The sequence below is a fragment of the Heptranchias perlo genome, chromosome X (genome assembly GCF_035084215.1).
Source record: "Heptranchias perlo isolate sHepPer1 chromosome X, sHepPer1.hap1, whole genome shotgun sequence".
NCBI lineage: Eukaryota > Metazoa > Chordata > Chondrichthyes > Hexanchiformes > Hexanchidae > Heptranchias > Heptranchias perlo.
The window spans coordinates 9,983,688-9,996,109 of record NC_090370.1 but is presented as its reverse complement, the minus strand read 5'-3'; the positions used below and the strand labels follow the sequence as shown (position 1 = coordinate 9,996,109).

The 12,422-nt window shown below is 45.2% G+C and overlaps 1 protein-coding gene across 4 annotated transcripts in view; it reads left to right on the top strand.

The window, feature by feature from the left end:
• LOC137307259 (integrin alpha-7-like) overlaps positions 1-12,422 on the top strand; it is a 170,949-nt gene that overhangs the window by 137,674 nt on the left and 20,853 nt on the right. For all 4 annotated transcript variants that reach the window (XM_067976691.1, XM_067976690.1, XM_067976693.1 and 1 more), the window contains 6 exons: positions 884-967; positions 2,928-3,007; positions 3,497-3,574; positions 5,176-5,278; positions 6,249-6,419; positions 8,033-8,146. In XM_067976691.1, coding sequence (XP_067832792.1) covers positions 884-967; positions 2,928-3,007; positions 3,497-3,574; positions 5,176-5,278; positions 6,249-6,419; positions 8,033-8,146 — 630 coding nt within the window. The remainder of the gene's footprint in view (positions 1-883; positions 968-2,927; positions 3,008-3,496; positions 3,575-5,175; positions 5,279-6,248; positions 6,420-8,032; positions 8,147-12,422) is intronic.

The window sequence follows — 12,422 nt, the reverse complement described above, 5'->3', positions numbered from 1 at the left end:
TTGCAGGAGGAAGGAAAGATTGAGGGAGGGGAGGAGCTGCACCGTTTTAGGCCCTGGGAAAATATGATTCAGAGTAGAACATAGTTTCTAATGGGCACAGGCTCACTACACAAACTGCCCATAATTTGGCACCAGTTCGCCCAAAATTGGCAGCTTCAGTCAGAGAGGCCGCAAAGGAACGGCTGATCCACGGACTGAAAAATACCACAGTACCACAGTAAGAGGAGTTCCTCTCTGTAAAGGGAGCTTTATTCTGTATTTGTGCCATACCTGGTTTGGGAATGCTTAGTGCTGAGGTCAGGTGAGAGGAAAAAAAAGCAAAAGCAATGCCCCTTTGCCCAACTGCAGACATCCCTCACCTTAAACTTAACAACAAAAAAAACAGCAAAGAGAATTTGGGTTCTCAGCTCCTTTGCCAGTGTTCTGGATCTATAATGGGCCCCAGATGTCCTAATGCTGAGCCAATTCATTGCACGGCCTGTCTTTTATTAAAGAGACATTATCCTCATTTAAGTGTTTGCCAAACCCTTTTCATTCGTTTAAAGCACAGATGTATTTCACATTGAAAAGCATCATTGGGCGATATTATTGTGACAGAAATGAGAGACTCCCCTCCTTCTTCTCCCTCCAAAAGGATTTGTCAAACACCTTTTTGCCTGATTACCGAGCCCCTTTAACCTTGGCTCAGACTCCCCCTTTTGCTTTGGAGGAGGAATGGGTATCAATAGTACTCAAACTGAGCAAACCACATCCAGCAGGAGATTCGAACAACCACCTCCCGAAAAAAAAATGTATTTCTAGTCGCTACGTGACAGACGTTCAGGGTGGTGAGTAAACTCTCACTGGCCAAAAGGGGTTAACGCATTTCTGTCTCATCTTCCAGGACAAGAATCTGGTCTGCGTGGCGAATCCGAATGGTTCTCGGGCTGACTGTGAGCTGGGAAATCCAATGAAACGGAACGCTGAGGTATACAGATGGGCCCAGTTGTTTTCTCCCAGCAGACATCAAACAGCATGATATCCTCCCCACGGTACACAGGGAGTCAATCCACGTTCTGGACCACTGGCTCTTCACATTCCGCAGCCAGACAGTTATTGAATCAGGTCATCATGAGCGGGGAACAGGAGCCAAATACACTCAGTTTAATAATATTTATTAGTGCTCCACAACCCTAACACAGCTAGAGCCAAATCACCGTTCAGTGTACTTATAGAATGAATGAACTTACATTTCTATTGCTCCTTTCACGACCTCAGGTCGTCCCAAAGCGCTTTACAGCCAATGAAGTATTTTTGAAGTGTAGTCACTGTTGTAATGTAGGAAACGCAGCAGCCAAATTGCGCACAGCAAGATCCCACAAACAGCAATGAGATAATGACCAGATAATCTGTTTTAGTGATGTTGGTTGAAGGAAATAGTGCCATGGGATCTCATATATCCACCTGAGAGGGCAGACAGGGCCTCGGTTTACTCAGTACTGCACTAGGGGTGTCAGCCTGGATTATGTGCTCATTTAAACCATTTACGATAATATTAAAGCTTGAGATTGCTTAAAGAGCTTTGAATAATAACAAGGGTGATCTTTACTCAGAAAGGCGCAGACTTGTGTGAAACACTGAGATAGCAAGAGCGACCTTGACTGAGTAGATGTCCATGATAACACTCCTGAGTAAAATATGCTTTATCATGAGTATATTGAACAGGTAAACTGCTTTCCGTTAGTTCTAGTGATTAGCGAATCACAGTTTCCAGACCTCTTCCTTTAATCGCTCTCTGGATCTAAAGTTGCTTTTACATGGAGTGAGTCCCTAATGATCTAATTGAGGTGTTTAAGATGATTAAAGGATTCAATAGGGTAGATTGAGAGAGACTATTTCCTCTGGTGGGGGGAGTCCAGAACAAGGGGGCATAATCTTAAAATTAGAGCCAGGCCGTTCAGGAGTGATGTCAGGAAGCACTTCTTCACAAAAAGGGGAGTGGAAATCTGGAACTCTCTCCCCAAAAAGCTGTTGAGGCTGGGGGTCAATTGAAAATTTCAAAACCAGATTGATAGATTTTTGTTAGGCGAGGGTATTAAGGGATATGGAACCAAGGCGGGTAAATGAAATTAAGATCAGCCTTGATCTAATTTAATAGTGGAACAGGCTCGAGGGGCTGAATGGCCTCCTCCTGTTCCTATGTTCCGATGACCCACGCTAGTTCCCAAAGTGTGGGTCTTAGTCGGTTGCACATGGTCCTCTCAACGGCCAGCCTTAGTGAGTCTCAGTAGTTTGACGTTCGGCTTGGAGCCTGCTGTGCAGGACTGTGCTTCAGGAACCTGTGGTAGAATCATGGGTCTTGTGCAACGTAAGAGCAGCTATTAGTGTGAATCATCCTGCTGGCCCTCCTCGATCTCCTAGCAAAGAAACCGTATTGATCTATCTTGGGCCAAAGGCAATTGCAGTGGGCCCATCTGTCTGCACTCACAGCCAGTTCAATCGACTAGATTCAAATTTCCTGCACTCTGACGAACTGCGATGACTATTGGGGCAGCTCCCTGGAGCACAGGAGACTTAAATCCAGTGATTTGACTGAGTGCAAACTTGGACATGTGGGCCAGGCACCCCAATTCAGCAGATATCTTTGCCCCAAGACAGCTCCTGATTGTGAACTTGGACAAAAATGATATCACTGAGCACTGATGTGAAAACGTTATTGCGTATTCTGTGAAAGGTCACGACAATCTCCTTCCTCCCCCTTCCAGTTTGAAGACACTCATCTCAACACTTGGCTGACGGTTGCTAAATGTCACAGTTGAGCCGAGCAGATTGGAGTGCCAGGCAGTCCTTGGCCTTGACCTTTGCCACTAGACGATTGCTGCTCTCAGTTTGGTGGAAGATGTCCGATATCATACAGTTATACTGACTCTACATTCTTTGCTTCACAGGTCACCTTTTACCTGATCTTAAGCACTTCTAGAATCACCATCGAAACCACCATTCTTCCACTTATTCTTCAGCTGACAACGTGAGTGTTGTTTTAGATGGTGACGTAGAACAGAATCACCTTCGAGGTTTTATTGTGAGGGATTAACATTCCATTTTTCTCCCTGGCTGCTTTCATCTCCCCTAATTGGTAAGATATATTGGTGCTGTAATGTACTGTGCCACCCTAATATCCAGGTCATGACCATCCTTCAATTCCTTTTTGATAGATGAGAACATCCATTAAATTGGTTGAATAGATTGACTTCTTATTGATGCAGTACTGAATTTCTGCCAGCAGAGTGCGCTGTTGCACTTAGTACCATGTTACCTACTTGTACAAAGGCGCCACCTGCTGTTCTCTTACCTGCCCTGCAATGGGCCATGAGAATTTACTTTTCATTTTTATTTCTAATATATTTGTAAAAATGGGAAAACATATCCCTGTTAGATTTTTTTTGCTGATGACGATTTATCAAGATTATTTTGATAAGAATCATGAAATATTGATTTTGTTTCTTACTTTTTACAGCAGCAGTGAACAGCCCGACTTGAACCCAGTCACAGCCAGCGCCCACGTCATGATTGTGCTGCCACTCTCCCTCTCAGGGTAAGCGTTTCCTCCTATATAACAAATTTCTATTAGAATTCAGCTTCCTACGTTGCAAAGTTGTCACTTGTTTAAAGAGTGAGTGTCAAAGTTCAAAGGGCCGTGCAGCGGGTTAGATACTGACCTATGACCTGGGTATGAGCCCAGCCGAGAGTGATGGGATGAAAGGTCCCTCTGTCTGCCGACTCTAAATGTCCTACATGAAATGGATTTGAGCAATCTCAACCCAGCTCCCTGTCGGCACGGTCCCACAGTACAAAAAACTGCACAAGAAAGAAGTTGCATTTATATAGCATCTTTCAGGGCCTCAGGAATGTGCTTTACAACCAATGAAGTACTTTTGAAGTGTGATCGCTGTTATGTAGGCAAATGCAGCAACCAATTTGTACATAACAAATGATCTGGTCATGATCACATTGCTGTTTGTGGGATCTTGCTGTGCGCAAATTGGCTGCTGCGTTTCCTACATTACAACAGTGACTACCCTTCAAAAGTACTTCATGGGCTGTAAAGCGCTTTGGGACATCCTGGAGTCGTGAAAGGCGCAAAGTTCTTTCTTTCTCGTAAGATCCCACAAACATCAAATTAATTAATGAACAGATAATCTGATATTTGTGGTGTAGGTTGAGGGATAAATATTGGTCAGGACACAGGGAGAACTCCCCTGCTCTTCTTCGAAATAGTGCCATTGGGTTTCTTTTACATCCACCTGAGAGGGCAGACGGTTTAACGTCTTGTCCGAATGACACACAAAATGAAAAGCAGAATAAAATTTAAAAATGACAGTATCAGGGAGTGACTTCAAGGATGTAATCTAAAAACAACAGCTGCTACAACGTGCTATTATAGTACAAGACGTACCTAAGCACTATACAAGAATAATGAGCCACGAGACAAGTTAAGGGAAGTGATTGAAGGCCAGGTCGAAAAGGTGGGTCTTGAGAACATTTTTGAAAGGAGGATGGAGAATTAGAGAGGCAGTGAAGGGGAGATTTATGGAGGAAGTTCTAGAGAGGTGCTGCCATGGCAACTGGAGGCCCTGTCATCAATGCTGGACGAAGGGAGGGGATACACAGAAGGCCAGAGTGGAATGACTGAAGGGTGCAGGAGATGTAAGGCTGGAGGAGGTTGTAGAGGTAGGGAGATACAAGGCCTTGGAGAGATTTGAAGATAAAACAAGGAATTTAAATTGAATGCACTGGGGGGTGCGGAGCCAGTGTAGGTCAGTAAGGACCTACAACAACCATCTTTATGGCCTCACTGAGTGAGATTACCAATCATGTTCAAATTTGTCCTTAATTAAAAGCAGTGTCTTTCCTTGCACGCAGCAATAACTATTTTATTTTAGGTGTTTAGGACCTCTGCAGACACCAAGAATCATCTCAACAGACTCATTGAAACTCAATGTTAGTTCTGCTTTTGGCCCAGCACCAAGTGGCAGTGCCAGTGCCAGGTGCCAACTACCAGTGTGTTCCATCTTCACCCTCCCTGATTAATGATTGTCACCATTACTGCACGGTTATTCATTTGCAGTCGGTTACCAGAGGAGCTGTGTAATCAGTGGATATTGTTTTAATACTGGTTATTTCTATATTTCACAGATTTGTTACACCTTATCATGTCTTTTTTGGAGGTGACATAGTGGGAGAGAGCGCAATGAGTGAAGAAGAGGATGTGGGCAGTAAAGTTGAATACGAATTAACGGCAAGTACAAAACATTCAATAGCTCCTGAATGAGGAATAAAGTCCTGCAACAAAAGTGAATGGGAAGGAATTTGCCACATCTGTGGACTAAGGATGGATTTATTTTACTGGGATTCTTTCTAAAAGGAGTAAATAAGAAATGGTTTGGCACTTTGGGATTGCTTAAAACAGAAAGTGGTTTGGGGTCATTGGAATGCTATAAAATGGGAGTGAATGAAAAGAGATTTTTGGGTAAATTCACTGATCCTGCACTCCCAGCAAAGAGCTGCACTCAGAGTGTTGCTGAGACTTGGCGCTGTTGTGTTGCGGCCTTATCTCTGATCCACGGTGCCTTTGAATCTGGCTTTCCCCTGGGAGTGTGCAATTGGTGAATGTATCCCTTTGTGCATTGGAATTATATACTGGGATCGTATTCACAATTATTCTTGGGAGGGACTTTGTCGATTATTAAGTTTATTGGTTCTTCTGATAATTTTTGCCTTTATAACAGGAATATAATCCTTGTCCCACCCCTTTAGTGCTTATGCCTGTCAAACTGAACACTGTTGACTCATTCACCACTCAGTGCTACCCGAATGTCACTGGCCCTTACTGGCTACACCTGCTTCTGCACATCATCCAGAAAGAACAAGGACGTCATGAGAATGACTCTAAATAATGTCTTTAGTAGCAAACAAGATCCACCATCATGTTCCTTTTCCAAAATGTTCTGAACTGCTGCAAAGTTGAAAAGAAAAAGTATAGATTGTTTGACAAAAACCTTTCCAATAAGCAAAAGAGATAAGGGAAACGTTGATATATTTTATCCTAGCAACTTTGATTTTCCTTTTGAAGTCCGGCCAATAAAGGGAGATTGAAAAAGTGGCTTCTTTGCTCCACCTGTTGTCAGCTGTGTTACATATGGAGAGGAGATCACTGAACACAGCTCAAGGAGAGCCAGAATGAATGGTCTATCTTCTCTATCCCTCAGGTGCTAAACACGGGCAAGGTTCTGAAAACATTCAGCTCTGCTTTTCTGAACATCCGATGGCCTTATGAGATCAGCAATGGCAAATGGCTGTTGTACCCAATGAAAGTAGAGTTTGATGGGGACGAGAATACACAGTGCACTCCTGTACATGCTGTTAACCCTCTTAACCTGGTAAGCAGCTCTGAAACAAACCCTGCCTCCCACTGAAGAGTCTGTCTGTGTCTCACTATTACTGTCTGCCTCTCTGTAGCTCTTTTTCTCTGACTGTTTTTATTTCATTTTCTCAATGCTTTAACACTGGTGCTCACAGTGCTGTCAATCGAGATCAAGTTTGCTTTTGTTTTTGTTAATGGTCTCTTCGATATAACTTGCCAAAAGTCTGTATGTAACACTTTGTGCTGCACAGAATCTTGGCAAGTTCCGTACCCAGCCAAGATTAGGAAATTGCCCAGATGGAGGCAATTGTGGGTATGAGAGCATATCCTACCACTTTGTGGCACAGCTTGTTGCTATGCCAACCAACTGAGCTGCCATGCCAGCCACCTGTAGTATCTAACGTTTGAGCTGAACGTACACAGACAGGGAAGGATCCTTGAAGCAAATTGACTGTTGATGGGGGAAGATTTCCTCTGTGCACTGTCTGTGAGAACATTGTAAACCTGCTCTTTCTAAATAGGTTTACAATTTTGTTACATATTATGCAGAGAACATCTTCCTCCACGCCACTAAATATTTAATTATTCAACGTTATTTATTGGTATCATTCTGAGTTGAAGTACTTAAAGGGGAAATGAAGTGTCAGAAACTGCATGTTCCCTTATTCTAGTGCAGGTGGCTTCTTAAAAAATTACCTCCATAATTTTTTTTTGCTGCCATGGTACCTGGACACTGCCATTTGATATTGTGGCTGATGACGTCTATTATGAAAGAAAGACTTGTATTTATATAGCGCCTTTCACGACCTCATGATGTCCCAAAGCACTTTACAATCAATGAAGTGCAGTCACTGTTGTAATGTAGGAAACGCGGCAGCCAATTTGCTCACAGCAAGCTCCCACAAACAGCAATGTGATAATGACCAGATCATCTGTTTTTAGTGATGTTGGTTGAGGAATAAATATTGGGCCGGACACCGGGACGAACTCCACTGCTCTTCTTTGAAATAATGCCATGGGATCTTTTACACCTTCCTGAGAGGGCAGACGTGGCCTCGGTTTAACGTCTCATTCGAAAGACAGCACCTCCGACAGTGCAGTGCTCCCTCAGTACTGCACCGTGAGTGTCAGCCTAGATTATCTGTACAAGTCTGTGGTTGACTTCAGTGGAATCGGGAGAGATGCAAAACGGGCTGCTGTCACCCATTTTACACCATTACCCAAAGACAAGGCATTTCCATTTCCTACACCAAGAATTTTTATGATGTCTCGGAGTGAGATTTAATGTGCTGTGGATGGTTAGTGCTAAGCAATGAGCAGTTTTATCCCGCAAACCCACAGCTTTTAATGAGGCTGCCCAAACTCATTTGGTGAGAGGACATTTTCATCCCATCAGTGAGGGCTGGATTCAGCCCCAGGACTTGGGGATGAAAGGATAGTGTGCCAGCCCAGTGCACCACCCGCTGCACCCCTCCCCAGAAGAAAGTTTTGGTGCCTTGCGTTACAAACCCTCCAATATGTTCTTTCGTGGGGTGGAGGAGTTAAATATTTTTTTAATAAAAATTCACCCCTCAAAATCTTAGAAATAGTTTCTGAATGACGTACTCCAATCTTTTTTTTTCCCGACAGCCATTCAGTGATAATAACCGAGTGAAACGTAACACGGAGAGGGCACAGGGTGACGATGCAGGCCAGCACCAATCAGTGGCTCACCAGACAGAAGCAAAGAAGAGTCTGACACTGGTATCTGACCCAAATTGTTAAACATGGTCTTTCTCTCAACAGGTTAGACTTGGGAAATTTAGGTAGCAATGAGCAAAAAGGTGAGGTGGAGTGAAACGTCTTCCTCTGTAGGTTCAGAGCTGTCCGCAACCCTTTGCCTGTTCCAATGTTGATCTTACTTGTCCAGCTGTCCGAATGCAGTGTGGGTCTCTGACGAGTTCATTGACGGCCTAATTCCCATTTTGATGCCTGAACACGCATCAGACTTCGTCCTGTCAATCCTGACTCTTCTGGCTATTGACTGGCTCAAAGCACAGCCATTGGAGCCATCCGTAAGCCAATCAAAACCCACATGTTTGAAAGTCATTCCCACCTCCAAAATGAAGAGGAAACAAAAGAAAAGGGAAATCAAGAGTTTAATAGTGACGCCTTTTTTTAATAAGGAAAGAGCTATAGATTAAATTTGACGAAATATAAAAAATAAAGCTGAAGAAACAACATCAGCGAGCAGTTTTATATTTATTTTCAATTGAAATTGGTGTGTTTGTTTTCTAGTTTATGATTAATATTACAGTAATAAAACTACTCCTGGCAATTGAGTAATGTTATTACTGTAATATAAGTGTTTGTTTCAGTGTCACAGTGCATCAACTGAAAACATAGAAAACTGTCCCACCCAGGCAGACTGCGATTTCCATGGACTTCAATGGGAGAGTTAGGGTACTCGAGAGATGGTCTTTGATAGGAGAGTTAGGGTACTAGAGGAATGGGTTTTGATGGGAGAGTTAGGGTACTAGAGGGATGGGTTTTGATGGGAGAGTTAGGGTACTAGAGGGATGGGTTTTGATGGGAGAGTTAGGGTACTAGAGGGATGGGTTTTGATGGGTGAGTTAGGGTACTAGAGGGATGGGTTTTGATGGGAGAGTTAGGGTACAAGAGGAATGGTCTTTGATGGTGGAGTTAGGGTACTAGAGGGATGGGTTTTGATGGGGGAGTTAGGGTACTCGAGAGATGGTCTTTGATGGGAGAGTTAGGGTACTAGAGGGATGGGTTTTGATGGGGGAGTTAGGGTACTAGAGGGATGGGTTTTGATGGGGGAGTTAGGGTACTAGAGGAATGGGTTTTGATGGGAGAGTTAGGGTACTCGAGAGATGGTCTTTGATGGGAGAGTTAGGGTACTAGAGGGATGGGTTTTGATGGGAGAGTTAGGGTACTAGAGGAATGGGTTTTGATGGGAGAGTTAGGGTACTAGAGGGATGGGTTTTGATGGGAGAGTTAGGGACAAGAGGGATGGGTTTTGATGGGAGAGTTAGGGTACGAGAGGGATGGGTTTTGATGGGAGAGTTAGGGTACTGGAGGGATGGGTTTTGATGGTGGAGTTAGGGTACTAGAGGGATGGGTTTTGATGGGAGAGTTAGGGACTAGAGGGATGGGTTTTGATGGGAGAGTTAGGGTACGAGAGGGATGGTCTTTGATGGGAGAGTTAGGGTACTAGAGGGATGGGTTTTGATGGGAGAGTTAGGGTACTCGAGGGATGGGTTTTGATGGGGGAGTTAGGGTACTAGAGGGATGGGCTTTGATGGGAGAGTTAGGGTACTAGAGGGATGGTCTTTCATGGGGGAGTTAGGGTACGAGAGGGATGGGTTTTGATGGGAGAGTTAGGGTGCTAGAGGGATGGTCTTTGATGGGAGTGTTAGGGTTCGAGAGGGATAGTTTTTGATGGGAGAGTTAGGGTACGAGAGGGATGGGCTTTCATGGGGGAGTTAGGGTACGAGAGGGATGGGCTTTGATGGGAGAGTTAGGGGACTGGAGGGATGGTCTTTGATGAGAGAGTTAGGGTACTAGAGGGATGGGCTTTGATGGGAGAGTTAGGGTACTCGAGGGATGGTCTTTGATGGTGGAGTTAGGGTGCTAGAGGGATGGGTTTTGATGGGAGAGTTAGGGTACTAGAGGGATGGGTTTTGATGGGAGAGTTAGGGTTCTAGAGGGATGGGTTTTGATGGGAGAGTTAGGGTACTAGAGGAATGGGTTTTGATGGGAGAGTTAGGGTACTAGAGGGATGGGTTTTGATGGGGGAGTTAGGGTTCTAGAGGGATGGGTTTTGATGGGAGAGTTAGGGTACTAGAGGAATGGGTTTTGATGGGAGAGTTAGGGTACTAGAGGGATGGGTTTTGATGGGGGAGTTAGGGTACTAGAGGGATGGGCTTTGATGGGAGAGTTAGGGTACTAGAGGGATGGTCTTTCATGGGGGAGTTAGGGTACGAGAGGGATGGGTTTTGATGGGAGAGTTAGGGTACGAGAGGGATGGGCTTTGATGGGGGAGTTAGGGTTCTAGAGGCATGGGCCTTGATGGGGGAGTTAGGGTTCTAGAGGGATGGGCTTTGATGGGGGAGTTAGGGTACGAGAGGGATGGTCTTTGATGGGGGAGTTAGGGTACTACAGGAATGGTCTTTGATGGGGGAGTTAGGGTACTAGAGGGATGGGTTTTGATGGGAGAGTTAGGGTACTAGAGGGATGGGTTTTGATGGGAGAGTTAGGGTACTAGAGGGATGGGTTTTGATGGGGGAGTTAGGGTACTAGAGGAATGGTCTTTGATGGGGGAGTTAGGGTACTAGAGGGATGGTCTTTGATGGGGGAGTTAGGGTACTAGAGGGATGGTCTTTGATGGGGGAGTTAGGGTACTAGAGGGATGGGTTTTGATGGGAGAGTTAGGGTACTAGAGGGATGGGTTTTGATGGGAGAGTTAGGGTACTAGAGGGATGGTCTTTCATGGGGGAGTTAGGGTTCTAGAGGGATGGTCTTTGATGGGAGAGTTAGGGTACTAGAGGGATGGTCTTTCATGGGGGAGTTAGGGTACTAGAGGGATGGTCTTTGATGGGGGAGTTAGGGTACTAGAGGGATGGTCTTTGATGGGGGAGTTAGGGTACTAGAGGGATGGTCTTTGATGGGGGAGTTAGGGTACTAGAGGGATGGGTTTTGATGGGAGAGTTAGGGTACCAGAGGGATGGGTTTTGATGGGAGAGTTAGGGTACTAGAGGGATGGGTTTTGATAGGAGAGTTAGGGTACTAGAGGGATGGTCTTTGATGGTGGAGTTAGGGTACTAGAGGGATGGGTTTTGATGGGAGAGTTAGGGTACTAGAGGGATGGGCTTTGATGGGAGAGTTAGGGTACTAGAGGGATGAGTTTTGATGGGAGAGTTAGGGTACTAGAGGGATGGTCTTTCATGGGGGAGTTAGGGTACTAGAGGGATGGGTTTTGATGGGAGAGTTAGGGTACTAGAGGGATGGGTTTTGATGGGAGAGTTAGGGTACTAGAGGGATGGGTTTTGATGGGAGAGTTAGGGTACTAGAGGGATGGTCTTTGATGGGGGAGTTAGGGTACTGGAGGGATGGGTTTTGATGGGAGAGTTAGGGTACTAGAGGGATGAGTTTTGATGGGAGAGTTAGGGTACTGGAGGGATGGGTTTTGATGGGAGAGTTAGGGTACTGGAGGGATGGGTTTTGATGGGAGAGTTAGGGTACTAGAGCGATGGTCTTTGATGGGAGAGTTAGGGTACTAGAGGGATGTGTTTTGATGGGGGAGTTAGGGTACTAGAGCGATGGTCTTTGATGGGAGAGTTAGGGTACTAGAGGGATGGGTTTTGATGGGAGAGTTAGGGTACTGGAGGGATGGGTTTTGATGGGAGAGTTAGGGTACTGGAGGGATGGGTTTTGATGGGAGAGTTAGGGTACTGGAGGGATGGGTTTTGATGGGAGAGTTAGGGTACTAGAGCGATGGTCTTTGATGGGAGAGTTAGGGTACTAGAGGGATGGGTTTTGATGGGAGAGTTAGGGTACTAGAGGGATGGGTTTTGATGGGAGAGTTAGGGTACTGGAGGGATGGTCTATGATGAGAGGGTTCGGGTACTAGAGGGATGGGTTTTGATGGGAGAGTTAGGGTACTAGAGCGATGGTCTTTGATGGGAGAGTTAGGGTACTAGAGGGATGGGTTTTGATGGGAGAGTTAGGGTACTAGAGGGATGGGTTTTGATGGGAGAGTTAGGGTACTGGAGGGATGGTCTTTGATGGGAGAGTTAGGGTACTAGAGGGATGGGTTTTGATGGGAGAGTTAGGGTACTAGAGGGATGAGTTTTGATGGGAGAGTTAGGGTACTAGAGGGATGGGTTTTGATGGGAGAGTTAGGGTACTAGAGGGATGAGTTTTGATGGGAGAGTTAGGGTACTAGAGCGATGGTCTTTGATGGGGGAGTTAGGGTACTGGAGGGATGGTCTTTGATGGGAGAGTTAGGGTACTAGAG